General features: G+C 51.4%; 1 protein-coding gene across 1 annotated transcript; it reads left to right on the top strand.

The window, feature by feature from the left end:
- Positions 1-1,685: 1,685 nt before the first annotated feature.
- On the top strand, positions 1,686-13,833 carry LOC134526279 (hippocampus abundant transcript 1 protein-like). The gene is made up of 12 exons (XM_063358011.1): positions 1,686-1,964; positions 4,328-4,423; positions 4,929-4,991; positions 6,105-6,232; positions 6,685-6,799; positions 7,283-7,501; positions 7,649-7,762; positions 8,235-8,306; positions 8,730-8,842; positions 8,975-9,072; positions 9,617-9,783; positions 9,872-13,833. Exons 1-12 carry the CDS (start codon positions 1,881-1,883, stop codon positions 10,079-10,081), a joined length of 1,479 nt encoding a protein of 492 aa, XP_063214081.1. The 5' UTR covers positions 1,686-1,880; the 3' UTR covers positions 10,082-13,833.
- Positions 13,834-15,075: the final 1,242 nt, after the last annotated feature.

Below are 15,075 nucleotides of genomic sequence, written 5' to 3'. Positions count from 1 at the left end.
GAGAGCCGTCCCGGGGGAGGCAGAGCCTTGGCCAGCTCTCCTCACAGCCGCTCTGCTCCAGCACCCCCAGCGCTGCTCTCGCCGACCTGCCGTGCTGGGCTGGTTTGGGCTGGGGTACAGTTAATTTTCTTCACAGGAGCTGGCGTGGGGCTGCGCGAGGGATTTGTGCTGGAAACAACGGGGGTGGTACAGGGATGTTTTAGTTATTGCTTCCGCTCCTTACCTTGCCGGTGAGCAGGTTAGAGGGGAACAAGGAGTCAGGAGGGGACACTGCTGGGACAGCTGACTCTGACTGACCAAAGGGACATTCCATGCCATGAAGATGATCCGAGGGCTGGAGCCCCTCTGCTGTGGGGACAGGCTGAGAGAGCTGGGGGGGTTCAGCCTGGAGAAGAGAAGGCTCCGGGGAGACCTTCCAGCCCCTTCCCGTCCCTAAAGGGGGCCTACAGGAGGATGGGGAGGGACTCTGGAGCAGGGAGTGTAATGACAGGACGAGGGGGAACGGTTTCAAACTGAAGGAGGGGAGATTTAGATTGGATATCGGGAAGAAATTGTTTGCTGTGAGGGGGGTGAGCCCCTGGCCCAGGTTGCCCAGAGAAGCTGTGGCTGCCCCGTCCCTGGAGGGGTTCAAGGCCAGGTTGGACGGGGCTTGGAGCAGCCTGGGCTGGTGGGAGGTGTCCCTGCCCAGGGCAGGGGGTTGGAACTAGATGGTCTTAAAGGTTCCTTCCAACCCAAACCATTCTGTGATATGACATCACGCTCAGTATATAAAGCTGGGGGAGAAAAAGGAAAGGAGGGAACGTTGGGAGCGATGCCTTTTGTCTTCCCGAGCAACACATGATGAAGCCTGGCTTTCCTGGAGATGGCTGGACATCCACCTGCCGATGGGGAGCAGGGAATGAATCCCTTGTTTTGCTTTGCTGGCGCACGTAGCTTTTGCTCCATCCATTAAACTGCCTTTATCTCAACCCACAAGTTTTTGGGTGGTTTTTTTTTTCCCCTCACTTTTACCCTCCCAATTCTCTCGCCCACCCCACCAGAGGGTTGTGACCAAGCACCCACGTGGTCCTGCTCACCGGCTGGGGTGAAACCACGACATCCCGTCCCCACAGACCGAGACCCTCCCACCCCACCCGTTTTGCCTAATTAAACTCAGCCTAATTAAACCTCCTCACATCCCCGGCACCGCATTAGAACCATCACCAAGTCCTCTCCAATCCACGAAGGATTAATTAAGGAGACGAGAACGCGTGTGCGCAAGCACCGAGCGGCTCACCGGGGATAGCGGGGGCAGCCGGGCCCGGGGCTGGAGGGGCCCGGCACGGCCGAACAGCACGTTCGGCCGTGCCGGGCCCCTCCAGCCCCGGGCCCGGCTGCCCTCTCCCCGCCTCCCCTTAGGCACCAGGCTCGGGGAAAAGGCCAGGATCCTCCCAGGCCACCGGCCTCCACCGGGGCCTAGGCCGGTACCCTGAAGCGGGCGGCAGCAGAGGACCAGCGAAGGACCGGAGTATCCCATGATGCTCCGCGCCGCCCCCGGCGGAAGAAGACTCCGCGCGGCGCCGTTCGCCCGCCCCCTTCTCCCCTCTTAACCAATCAGAGGTCAGATCAGCCGGCCAGGAGGAGGAGAGCAGCCAATAGGGAGTGAGGAGCCGGACGCCGGAAGTTCCCGTCAGCGCCGTTGTCCGGGCAACGGGGTGGGGCCTGCGGGCGGGCCGCCCTCCACCGCCGCCCTCGCCCGGCAGCCCCGGGCCCGGCGCTCCCCCGCCCGGCGCGGGTCCGGGTCCGGGTCCGGGCCCGGGCTCGGTCTGCGCGGCCCGGCCCGCCTCAGGGAGGATGGGGCAGCCGCCGAGACCGGCGAACGGCAGCGGCCCGTCGGCGCCATGACCGGCGAGAAGAAGAAGAAGAAGCGGCTCAACCGCAGCGTCCTGCTGGCCAAGAAGATCGTTATCCGGGACGGGGCCGGCGTGAGCGCGGGGACGGCGAGGGGGGAGGCGCGGGAGCGTGCGGGGTGGCAAGCGGGGCCGGGGCTGAGGGCCCCGGGCGGCGGGGGCCCGCGTGGGGCGTGGGGCGGCAGGGGGGTGAGCGGGGCCGGGGCTGTGGCGTGGGGACGGCGGTCTGGCGGGGCCGGGCCTGGGGTGAGGTCTGTCCCCTCAGTCCCCTCTCCCCTTCTCCGGGCTGGCGGGGGCACCTGCTCTTGTCCTGTCCCGGGGCCTGGCCGCCGTGCCGGTAGAGCATCCTTGCCCCAGGGCTCCCCTCAGGCTCGAGCCCGCGGCCGCCGCTCTCCAGGCGGGCTTCTGGAAGGATTTGCTGGGTGCCGGTGTTCACTGGTCGTGAGATGTCAATGCTGATGTTTAATATTCGCTTTGAGGGTGACAAACTATCTTCAGATCCCTGTGAAATATTTACTTCCAGGAGAGGAGCTCTTTGCTGCGGGGGAAGAGCTGCAGAGGCTCCAGACAGTGCGGGCGACAGCATCGTGCCTGAACCCAGACAGCTTTGAAGTGGGCGCACCTGAGATTATGATGGTTGCGGGTTCTTTCCCTCTGGGGCTGCTGTCCGGAGGGACAGCAGTTCTGGCCGTAAGGTGCTGCCTGTCCTGCCCCGAAGCAGCAGTGCAGTGGGGTGACTGAGCTCCCAGCTCCCCTGAGTTGTTCAGGGAGGCTCAGGCAGTAAGATGGTCGATAAGTGGAAGGAGTAACGCTAAGCTGTGAGCAGGTCAGATCTAGACGTACTCTGTAAAGCAAGATTGGCTGATAATTTTGTTGCCAGTCATGTGGTAGAAATGTTTTAACTGCTTGGGAGGATAGAAAGGGGGATGATGAGAAGGGGCCGCTCTGTGGAGCGAGGTGGGTAATGATAGCTGTACTCTTAATTACTGGCTTGGGGCTTCTCCCTTTGCTGCAAAACATTATCTCATTTGTGTGCAATAAAACTGAATTGTTTTAATGACCGTTTTCCCCTCCGCTAGGGTGCCTCTGGTGTTGATGCTGTTGATTTCTTTTTTAAGCAGACTTAGCCTGTCTGCGGGAGACAGTTTTAATAGAGTCTGTGAACGCAAACAGTATTTCAGCAGAATAACGTCTCTCGCTGCCTTCTCTTGTATTTCAGATAACTTACAGGTGTATTAGTTATCTGAAATGCAGTATTATTCTGTTAAAACCTGGAAGGATGTGACTGGGTAAAAGATTGCTCTTCCCATGCCACGTTTCTTGAATTCCTGTCCCAGAGAATCTGTCAGTAGCAAGTGCTGGAGACAGGGTCTTGATACAGATGCATCTTTGGTCTGGTCCATTAAATGATTTCTGTCACAGGAGCACAGTGTATAATTGTTAGTCAGCTGTGAGGAATTAATCTCTTAGCCTGGAAGAAATGCCTGTGGACTTGATGTTTCCTGTACCAAATCCCATATCCCTTTGGATTTGAGATTTGTGCAGCTGATGGAAGTTTTTTTTAACTTCTGGCTACTCTTCAAGCCATTGAAGCCGTCTAAATTGCTGGGATTGCAGACATTTCAGGTGGTTTTATTAAAAATGTATCAGGGCTGGACTATGCTTCTTGGTGAGTTCATATCATGTGGTTTGCTAATAAAAGAAATGGGTTCTGGTGGAAAAACATATTGTGCTACTCGGTGTTTGGCCTGTGCGGTTCCCTGATGTAATTCAGCTGAAACTTTTGTGCTTTCCTCCTGTTCCTTGTGATTTGTTTTCCTTGTGAGCTCGTGACTTTGCACGTGTGTTCTGCATGGCAGGGGAAAACCTCCTGGGCTGGCAGTTGAGATTTGGCATTTGGAAAAGGGACAGAACGAGCACTGCCCTGAAAGCGCCACCAGAAACCTTTACAGAAAGAAAGATAAGCAAGGCCTTGAGGTGTGGGGGTTTTTAACGGCTGATCTAAGGACTGTGCCTTTCCCACCGTGCTGGGTAGATGGAGTTGGTGCTGAGGAGTAGAATCGCCTTCCCAAACTCCCAGAGTCTTTTCTGGGATCTTGCATGTACTGCTGTGAAAATATTTAGAAAATTGAGGCATTTCATTTCAAAGTCGTTAAGGTGAGGATTGAAAGGATGGTACGGCCGGCAACGTTTAGAGAAAGTGTAATGGTATCAAAGATATTAGTTCTTGGAGAAGAAAATCGAAAACGGTTAGCTTTGTAGGAGAGGCACGTGTTGGTGGGCCCCGGATGGAGGCGCTGCAGCAGGAGCTCACCTGCACCAGGCAGCAGTGAATCACCCCGGGCCAGAGTTGAGATTTCAGCACCCAACCACACGTCTCAGATCTATCGCAGATCAGGATACGAGTATTGTTTGACTTACAGAGCTCTGTTTTGCAGCGACAGGGGATTGGAGAGCCCAGTGTGTACCATGCCGTGGTGGTCATTTTCCTGGAGTTCTTTGCCTGGGGGCTGCTGACCACGCCGATGCTAACGGTGAGTGAGTCTCCCTGGGGAATAATCCTGGCTCTGGTAGACAAGAGCTCCCCTTGGGCTGGCGAGGGAAGAGATCTGAACATCAGCTTTGCAATTTATTATGGAGTTGGGCAATTATTTTGAAATGTAATGTATGAAGTATGAAATGCAAATCAAAAGATACAGACAGTACAAAAAGGGGAGAGAATAAAAAATTATCTGGTAATATGAAAAAAAAAAAAACAGAGGGAAATCAGATGGGGCAGGGATGGAGAAAGGCATGTTTCAGATTATCTTAGCTTTGCCCAAGCTGCTGGAATAATTTATAGACCTGGGAAGCATTAAAGAAAGAGGCTGCCAATGTTGGAGAGAGGAGGTAGAGCTCCTCACGTAGGTACAGCAGTGGCGTTTTCCCTGGTGTGCTCTTCCAGGCATCTGTCTGTCAGGTGCTGGTGGAAATTAATGGAAATTTTGCAAAAGCTGCTAGCTCTGGTTTTTGTTGGCTTTTTTTTTTTTTTCCCCCTAGGTGTTACACCAGACTTTTCCTCAGCATACGTTCCTGATGAATGGCCTGATTCATGGAGTCAAAGTAAGGAATATTCCTCCTGGGCTTTCAATGAAATCCGCGATCAGTGCAAGGAGTGGCAAGCCATTATAATCTGTGTCAATTGCTGATGTCAACCAGTATTGGACAGAAAAAGGTTCATATTTCGGTTTGGGGTGCTCATTGGCACAGCTAAAGCAAAATGGAGAAATGACAGAGCATAGAAATTGTGTAGCTGACCTTACTGAGCAGTATTAACTAGGTGCTGCTTGTCAGCATGGGTTTGGGGCTATAACAGCTGTGCGTTTCAGCTGAAAATATTCTAATCATCATGAGATCAGCCCTGTAACTGTATTCTGGAGCGTAACAAAATAAAAAATCAACGACATCTGAACTTATCAACAACAGAATTTGAAACTAAGCGGGCCTCAGTGGGCTCTGCCCAGGCAGAAGCAGGGGAATATGCTGTGGCACGGTGAGTTTGGCCGAGACCAGCATTCCCAGAGCAGAATTGGAGGCAACTGTAGCGAACAACCAGTAGCCATGTGTTCTGACTCGGGAAAGCAGATTGTTAGGCCCTGGCTCGGGCAAGAGGATCTCAAAAAATGGCCCCCAAAAAGGTTTGCCTTGATGTGAGTTGGGCACTCCCATATACACTTAAGGGCTCTTCCCTGCCCGTCTTGGGTTGGAAAGACATTGAAAGGCATTGAATAATTTTATTTGTGCTTAATGGCCTTGGCATCTGGTCGGGTCTGTCTTGTCTCCATCTAGAAGAGAAAGCTTTCCCTAGAACTGCGGTGGATGTTAATGTGATGGAGCTGTGCCAACATCTTTTTGGGTACTGGCAGGGCAGCCCCTGCCGCACAGAGGCGCCTGGGGAGAGCACGGCTGCAGGCAGAGCAGTTGCAGAGAACGGGCAGTAATTGGAATATTTAGCAGCACGTAGCCGGTTGAGGATGTGTTGGGGTTTTTCCTCCCTAAAAGGATGAGCAGTTTAACAAACTGTTATGTTTTGGTAATATTGCCTGCTTGTAGAAAATAGGAATGGGTTATCTCCTTGTATTTTTATCTTTAGATGATGCTGTCAAAAGCTCTTGCTATCAACAATCACAATTTGACTGAGGGATTTCTCTCTGTCGTCCTGTCTGTCTTTCTCAGGGTCTGCTTTCTTTTCTAAGTGCCCCCCTGATTGGTGCTCTCTCTGATGTCTGGGGCAGGAAATCCTTCCTCCTCCTCACTGTCTTCTTCACCTGTGCGCCAATTCCCCTTATGAAGATCAGTCCGTGGTGAGTTTACTCTTGTTATAACCGTGGGGTTCTGAGGAGAGTGAGGCTGAACGATAGGGGTTTTGCGGGTGTTACATCTGAGGATGAGATGGAAGAGTCCGTCCAGTGGAGAAGGATGCTCAGCCTAGAGACTAATTTACTTGTCTGGTTCTACCAGAGGGTTCAGTGTCAGAAGAAAGTCTGTCTTTCCTCTCCTGTTGCCTGTTCTCCTGATAGGTGCGTTATCACTATTAGGGCATGTTGATGTTTCCTTCCTGTGTGGGGAAAAGAAGCGATAAAACTCTGTGGGCCACCAGACTGAAGCTCAGTGTTCTGAGCTCTTTCTGGTGCAATGAAGTAGGATGGACTAGAAGGAAGAATAAGGGAGAGGTTCTAATTCAGCCGCTGCGGGCTACCGTGTGCTCTTACTACTCTAACTACTCTAACTCTGCCTTTGGCAATGCCTGTTTCAGGTGGTATTTTGCTGTCATTTCCATGTCTGGAGTCTTTGCTGTCACCTTTTCTGTGATTTTTGCCTACGTTGCTGATATCACACAGGAGCATGAACGCAGCACGGCGTATGGCTTGGTAAGGGGCTGAATGACTGGCTTGTCTCTTGTAAGAAATATTTGGGGCTCTGCAGGCAGGAGAGGTATAAAATTAGGGTGGGAGACTAATTGACAAGCTTGAGACAGTGTCAGTGAAAAAATGATCTGCACTTCACTAATAATACAGTCTCCTGTTTGTTCTTCTGTTTGTGATTTAGCACCGAGGGAGAGGGCTAATTTTCGTGTGATCTCAATACTGGCTGTGTTGTGGCTTAGCCTTTAAACAAGCCTGGTTTGTGACCTCCTTTGCAGCAGGAAAGGGGCAGAATTGTTAGGTTACCTTTAATTTCCCTTTGCTAGAACTTAGCCTAGATTGCACCGGGAGAACTTGGTGGCCTTTCTGTCTAAGGAATCCCTGTCCACCTGGATTAGCTCCATCAAAGATGGCAAAACCCTTGGGTTACTCTAGAGGAGAAAACAGGCTCTAGGAAGAAGAGGCTGTATTAATGTTTTATGCTTCCAGGTGTCAGCCACGTTTGCTGCTAGTCTGGTCACAAGCCCAGCAATTGGTGCATACCTTTCCCAAGCCTACGGCGATACGTTGGTGGTTGTGCTAGCGTCAGGCGTTGCTTTGCTGGATATTGGTTTCATCCTGCTGGCTGTGCCGGAGTCTCTGCCAGAAGAGATGCGTCCGGTCTCTTGGGGAGCTCCAATCTCTTGGGAACAAGCAGACCCGTTTGCTGTAAGAAAATCTTGTTGCTGTTTTTCTGCGTGCTGTTAATGCTTATATTTACTTTAGTTCTGCTAATTTCTCTCAAAAGGGATATTTAATGATATTAACCCATTTTTTAAAAATTCTTCTTTCATTCCTCACCCTCCTTCCCTACAGTCCTTGCGGAAAGTGGGTCAGGATTCTACAGTGCTGCTCATCTGTATCACCGTCTTTCTCTCCTACCTTCCTGAAGCCGGCCAGTACTCCAGCTTTTTCCTCTACCTGCGACAGGTCAGTCTCTGGTGATGAGGGGAGGCTCTGAACGCAGCAAATCCCAGCCTACAAATGTTGTCTTAGTTGCACGTCCTGAGGAAGCTAGTCTCGGCCAATAGCTTAGTAAAGTTGAAGCTATAAGAAACGGGGACTTGTTCTAGCTTTCCTAAAAATGTGGGAGCCTGGCAACCACTCTGTAGGCGTTGCCAGGACCCTTTCTTGGCTTCCTGCTGGTGGTCTGCCTCTCCACCCTGTCCCTGCCGCTCTCGGGCGTTTAAGGTGAGCCCAGTGATTTAAAGCTGTTTTTTCAGCCAGAGAAAAATCTTCCATTTTATTTCCGTGTCGGCAGGGAGGTAGTGGAAGGTACGGCTGATTAATGTCTAAGTAGCTGATAAGCAATGTCAGTAAACATTAGTGACACCGATGGAGTGGCTTTTCTTGTATGGTACAAATCTCTTGCCTGAGAAGTCCCTCTTTGGTGTTTTCACAGGTCATTGGTTTTTCCTCGGAGACTGTGGCAGCTTTTATTGGCGTAGTTGGAATTCTCTCTATACTGGCTCAGGTGAGAAGCAATTTCTGTCATGGCTCCAGCAGTCTGATTATAAGAATGTCCAAAATTTCTGATAATCAGGGCCAGTGAGTTGTTAGAGTCCCTGTGGCCACACAGACATCATCAGACCCCTGCACGGCTACCTGCAGTCCCTCTTTGTTGTCTTTTGAATGCAGCTGTTGTTTGCTGCATAACAAACTGTGGTGAACCGTGGGGTGGCCCCGTGTTACTCTGTAAAACGCCATTGATTGTGCTCTGATTGCTGTGGCCAGGGGTGTGCTGGTTTCTAACACAACGTTATGAGAGTGGAGGACAGCATGTGCGTGATAGCTTGTCTCACAGCAGCACGAGTTCCCTCGGATTCCCATCCTCTTGTTTCCAGTGCTGTCATCTTTCTTTGCACTTAACTTTGAAAGCACGTGTTTTTCTTTCCAGACAGTAGTGTTGGGAATTCTCATGCGTTCGATAGGAAATAAAAACACCATCCTGTTGGGACTGGGCTTCCAGATCCTGCAGCTTGCCTGGTACGGCTTTGGGTCACAGCCTTGGTAAGAGTTTGTCCCCGTTTGTTTCCCCTCCACGGTGGCTCTGTGGCGGGGGGAGATGCTGCCCTGCCACACTGCTAGTCTGGGCTGGCCCTCAGCAGCCTGTCTCATAACTGCTGCCTCTTTCTCTCCAAGGATGATGTGGGCAGCCGGAGCTGTGGCTGCCATGTCCAGCATCACCTTCCCAGCCATCAGTGCCATGGTGTCTAGGAACGCAGACCCCGACCAACAGGGTGAGTCTCTCGGGGATTTGTCTGACGGGCGAGTTCATCCAGCAGGCGCTTGAGCTGGCGCACGGTCGAGTTCTCAGCATCGGTGGTGGAGGGGTGGGCAGGAACATCTCTGCCAACTGTGGAGCATCGCTTTAGTCATAACAGTATTGACACTCTTGCTTTGGGAGGGAATTCTTAAATTATGGACGTAGGTGTTCAGCGTTGCCTGCCTGAGGTAGAGGAGACTGCTGCTTAATTGTTTGCCTGCTTCGTGGTTTGACCCTGAGTCCTCAGACTTGGCTGCCTTAAATTCCAGTTCAGGAATGGTTGCTTGATGTGCCCAAGCGCAATTTATTCTCCAAAGTAGCAAGCCCAGCATTACTGATTTTTTGCAAATCCTGATCCTGAGCGAAGCTAATCGCCAGCTAGCCACTTCGTCTGTAGGGCATCTGTTAATCCAGATTGGAATGTTTCATTCTGTCTTTAAATATGTAAGCATCCATGAGTAAAACAAGTTTCTTCAGAAAGCTGGAGGCATATCTTCCTGTCTTTGCTCTGTCCCCAGGTGTGGTGCAGGGGATGATCACTGGAATTCGGGGTCTGTGTAACGGCCTGGGGCCAGCGCTCTATGGCTTTGTCTTCTATCTCTTCCACGTGGAGCTGAATGAAATGGCTGAGGTGGAAACTTTGGGTAAAGCCTCCAAACCCAACATGGCCAACCCTACGGATGAGGTAGTCTGTTCAGCTTTGTCATTCCGTTTGCCGGGCTGCTTCTGTCCTTGCACTTGAGCATTAATCATTCCTCTGTTTCTCCCTACAGAGCAGCATTATCCCAGGGCCTCCGTTCCTGTTTGGGGCTTGTTCAGTCCTGCTGTCGCTCCTGGTGGCCTTGTTCATTCCAGAACACAACCTTGCACTGAGATCAGGCAGCCACAAGAAGCACAGTAACGGAGCGCAGACCCACGCCCACAGCCCGCAGGCCGGAGGAGCAGAAGGCAAGGAGCCGCTGCTGGAGGACAGCAGCGTGTGAGGCTGGGGAGAAGGACCTGGCTTGTGTCTCAACTCCAGAGCAAGGATGGACTCAGCCAGTGGGAGTTCGGGTGGGGGGAAAGAAGAAACGAGGTAACAGACTGTACCACTAACAGCTAATGAGAAGGGACAGAGTTTCCCTTCAAGCCAAATATACCCAGCAGGGGGCAAAAATGGAATTGTATCACCTGGTGCTGACGGAAAGGGGAGATCCTGAACTGCTCCACGGGAAGGGATAGTTCTTTAAAGCAAACCTGCCCTTGTGTGAGAATACTGAACTTCGTGGTGTGACCTGCCAAATACTCAACTCGCCAGTGAAAAATTCAGGAGCTAGCGTTGTTTTTGTTCTGATGTGGACTAACTGAGTTGCCAGCCAGAGTAAAACAAGGCGTCTGTTACGTGCCCCGTCCCCTCGTATAATTGGTACTTGCTACCGGTCCCGTCACAGCCCGGCTGGCTGCCAGTGGCCCTGGGACAGCCCGGACGCTGGCTGCACAGCCTGCGCCGAGACACCGAGGAAAAACTGTGCGTGTTCGAAGAAGCGATAGTGTAGTCACCTGGGAGCGGCTCCTCGCTGCTAGAGGATCTGATGAATTTGTCCATTCTGGCCCAAGTGAAACTTAGACCAAAAAAAATAAAAAGAAATAATCTACTGACTTCATGTTGTGCTGAAGATAAGAAAAATTAAGAAGTAAAGTTGCAACTGACACAAGGGAGAATGGGCAGAGGAGAGAAGGGCAACTACAGGAATTACAAATGCTTAGATGGTCAACATTTGTATTTCTGTTTGTTTTTTCTTCTTGTGGTACGCTGATGTAACATTTGTCTGTCGCTACCTCCATAGGTAGTAGGTAGAAGGATTTTTCAGAAGTCTTTTTCTGGAACTGTAAGGGTTGTTTAGAAAATACAGTTCCCTGAGAGGCTGCAGAAACAACTGAACTCTGCTAAGCACTTTGGTAAAGAGTGGTTTCCTGAGAGAAAGGTCAAAGAAATAGCTGTTTGTCTTGAGCACTTTTTATAAAGCATGCTGATTTTTTTCCCCGGGCTCTTGCCGTCTGATATTAAAACCAGATAATGACTGTAGCTTGTTTTTTCTCAGTCCAGTAGATCCTGATGGCGATGATTGCAATTGATTTGAACTTACAGGTTTGGGTTCCGTGTAGCGTTTCTGAGCCTGCTGTGAAGGCTTTCGTTTTGTTGAAAAATGGAATTGCAGGCTGTGCCGCAGGGCTCGGCTCTGGTTAGAAAGAGCAGCAGATACTTGAAGTTGAGTGTTGTGAAAGAGGCAAAGACGAAACGTATAGGGAACGCTTGGTTGTTCATAGATACGTAGAGATGTGGCAGAGGGCAGGAAACAATTGTTCTCATTTTGAGTAAGATCAAAATGAAGGCATTGAGCAATCACTGGGGAAGTAAAGACCAAACTGGGAACACTTAAGAAATTAGTTGTCCAGGAATCGAGGGTTCAATGGCCAAAACTAGTCCTGTCTCAGAGCGGGGTTTCTGTGGCAGCTGTTGTTCTCTGGCTGGGATCCCGTCGCTGTGGGTTTGGGACGGTAACTTAGAGCAGAAGGGCCAAAGGGAGGGAGCGCTGTCACTTGGTGTCTCGGGTCTTTGCAAACGGGTGATCGTGGCGGATGCCGTGCCTGCGCTGCAGGGGCTGCAAATGCCGTTTGCCTCTGGGTTTGATGGAAAACACCAACTGGATGATGCTGGAGAGCTTGGTCCCTGACCTGCTACCAGTCCCTGGCTCTGCCCTGGCAGCGCAGCTCGTCTCGCTCCGGGGACATGGGGGGACCTGAGCTCCGGGGTGTGCTCAGCGTCCGACCTCTGCGGTGCGCTCTCAGCGCGAGGGCTGGTTCCTGCTCACTTTGGGCAGATGGAGAGCTGCGGTTTCGTGTAGGTCTCCCTAACGCCCGTCAGGTATTAACAGCTTGGAACCACTGCCTGCCTGGACTGGTCTGAACTAATAACGCAATGTCTGTTTACCAGTTTTCTGGACCAGTTAGTTATTGGAGGTGGACATTTAAGTGAAATAATTCCTAGTTTGTTTTGCGTTAATCCGGCCTGGTGCCCAGATCCTGTAATCAGAACTGTAAGAGTAGATTAATTGGCCGTGCAGAGGGCGGCCGCCTCGGACTCTGAGGGTTTGCTGATGCGGATCTAATGCAGGACTGGAGCACAGAGTCTGTGACCTGCGGTGACTCCAGTTTTCCCCAGCTCATTGTGGTGATGCTCCAAATTCCCAGACGTTACCGGGATGGTCTGCACCGTGCGTGCACAGCAGACTTCTTTCCTGAAGGAAATCCAGTCACTTAAACTTCCAGGCAGCAGCCCCAACTCTGTATTGCTCACAAAAATGCCTTTTTTAGACTGGAACTTTACCAAGTACATCTGTGATTAATTTATTTTCACTGTATTGAAATGACCTGAAGTAGGTTTGTCCCTCACACACAAACGAAACGAAACTCCGAATCGTTACCTCCTTCACACTGAGGCACTTGGAGCTTCACGGGTAGAATATAGTGGAACGTTACAAAAAAAGACGAGCATAATTTATATGATATAAAGTATATAGAGATATATTTTTTAAAGTCCTTTCCTTTATTGAATAGTTTATTGAAACCGATGTGTTTCTAGTCCCGTTGCCTCTTGCCGCCGCTGCTGCCTGCGGCGTCTCGCCCTCTCCTGCCCTTCAGACGGCGGAATTACCCTGGCCAGCTTTCCTCTTCGGTTCCCGTCCGTCACGATGCGACACCCGAAATTCCAGCGACGCAGACATCCCCCAGCTCATGCTGGCACAGGGAGCCGGCCCTGGGACCCGCTCTGGGAACGGGGCTCCCCGTGTCACTTGTCCCCGGCGCCGGGAGCAGGCAGGGCTCCTTTCCAAGGGTTTGGAATTGCTCTCACCCGGGTCACGGGGGGCTTCGGCCTCCGGTAACTCCCCTCCCCATTGGCGTAGGGATGCGACCCACCCACCGTTCTGCCTTTACGTGACAGGAGGGCTTGGGCCAAGCGGTGACGGAGGTGAAATTACCAGACCTGAATGACGAATGTCTCATTCTGAAGGGCCGGTAATTCTGCAGCATCCCACGTGGAGACTGGAAAATCTGTACGGAGCGTTCAGCTAGTTTTGCCAATTTTTGTTACTTTCTATGAAAACGGAACTTTTTTTTAAAAGAGCCTTTTCTTAAAATTCCCCTTGATCGGCTGTGGGTGTAGTGCCTGAACCTGGCGGTTTAACATCACTATTCCTAGAATTCGTCTGCGGGTCGGTAACAGCAACGCCCCGAACATAAGGCAAAAATTGGCTTAATTGCCCTTCGGCAGCTCCAGTACAATGGCAGCAGCTCCAGCGAGTTTAAACTGATCTTGTCGCGTTAATAAAAACCCTGCGTTAAACCATTGCTTTCTCTTTTGCCATTACTTTTGCAAACTAGTAACTTTGGACTTTGCTGTTTTGGGGTTTTGTTTTTTTTTTATTCTTTTCTCTGCACTTGAACGGCTGCTCACATCTCGGGTTATCGTTAGGAAGGGGGGGCGGGTGGCAAGCCCACATTCTCTGCAGAATGGCGGTACTTCTGCTCTCTCAAAGTTTACTATTGTGTGCATTTCTGTATATCTTTTTTTTTTTTTTTATTTTTTAAGCTAACGATGAAATGTATTTATTTCAGTTCCAGTTGTGTTCAGAACTGGCTAATCTCTCCCTCTGATAGATTATTTATTAAACTGCTGCTTTCCTGTTGTGTTGAAGTTCTCTGTCCTCGTCCTTCCCCCACCTGCGTTACGGCTTCCCCGTCGTGCCCCGAATCCACCCTTGGAAATGGTGCTGAAGAGGTTGTTACAAGAGACCACGCTGCAGGCCTTGTAAATCGGCCTCCTGTCTTGAACGGGCACAAGTTGGCGAGTTATTTCTACCAATTCCTTAAAACGAGAGTATTGTAGAGCACAAAGTGCTTGGCGCTTTCCCCCTCGATCCTAAAATAGCTATCCAGGTTTCCACCGGAGTATTAAAATAGCAGGACCTCAACGGCTTGAACTTCTTTAAGGGCTGACAAGATGCTGAGGGCACTGGAACACCTCTCTGATGAGGAAAGGCTGAGGGATTTGGGGCTCTTCAGGCTGGAAAAAAGACAACTGAGGGGGGATCTTATCAACGCTGATAAATACTGAAAGGGGGGGTGTCAGGAGGATGGGGCCAGGCTCTTCTCAGTGGTGCCCGGGGACAGGACAAGGGGTAACGGGCACAAACTTGCCCATGGGAAGCTCCATCTCAAACCGAGGAGGAACTTCTTTGCTGTGAGGGTGGCAGAGCCCTGGCACAGGCTGCCCAGAGAGGTGGGGGAGTCTCCGTCTCTGGAGACATCCCAACCCCGCCTGGACACGTTCCTGTGACCCTGCTGTGGGTGACCCTGCTGTGGCCGGGGGTTGGAGGAGATGATCTCCAGAGGTCCCTTCCAACCCCGACATTCTGTGATTCTGTGATGAACTGGTGCTGGGGCATAAATGGTTTTGAGCCCTGACCCCGCGGCTCCTGGCAGGGCCGAGTGCTTGGGGGCGAAGAGGCTGTTTTGGGGCAGTTTGTGCAGGGCAACAATTAACAGTATCAACGGCCAAGTAGGGAGCAGCGAAACGCTGTGGAGGAGCGAGTGGTCCCTCGCTGCTGCGTGTGGCGGGGCAGCGCCACGGGTTAGTGTGAACTGGGAGGGGGCTGTCACCCCCCAGCTCGGTCCCCACCTCCTGCCTGCCCCACGGCAGCCTCCTCCCGGGGCTAGTTTCAGCATCACAGACTCTATTGTCTTCATTTCCAGCCAGGCTTAATTTAGATCTTATCTTACTCATTTAAGCACTTCGCTGGGTGTTTGAAGACGGTACTGAGTGAACAATATAATCACAAGACGTATAAACACATCCAAGTCAGCTCTTGGATGGGATCTGGTGTTTGATGGCCGATATCCTGTAAGGAGCTGGAAACACAACCCGTCTATTACACAG

Source organism: Chroicocephalus ridibundus, chromosome 22 (genome assembly GCF_963924245.1).
Source record: "Chroicocephalus ridibundus chromosome 22, bChrRid1.1, whole genome shotgun sequence".
In the NCBI taxonomy this organism is placed as follows: domain Eukaryota; kingdom Metazoa; phylum Chordata; class Aves; order Charadriiformes; family Laridae; genus Chroicocephalus; species Chroicocephalus ridibundus.
This window is presented reverse-complemented; position numbering and strand designations above follow the sequence as displayed.

What these genes read in the sequence shown, in the direction of transcription:
- LOC134526279 (XM_063358011.1), top strand. Translation starts at nt 1,881, where the DNA reads ATGACCGGCGAGAAGAAGAAGAAGAAGCGGCTCAACCGCAGCGTCCTG. An exon ending in GCCTGATTCATGGAGTCAAA is followed by an intron (nt 4,992 to 6,104) that starts GTAAGGAATATT and finishes TGTCTTTCTCAG; the next exon opens with GGTCTGCTTTCTTTTCTAAG. An exon ending in AACAAGCAGACCCGTTTGCT is followed by an intron (nt 7,502 to 7,648) that starts GTAAGAAAATCT and finishes CCTTCCCTACAG; the next exon opens with TCCTTGCGGAAAGTGGGTCA.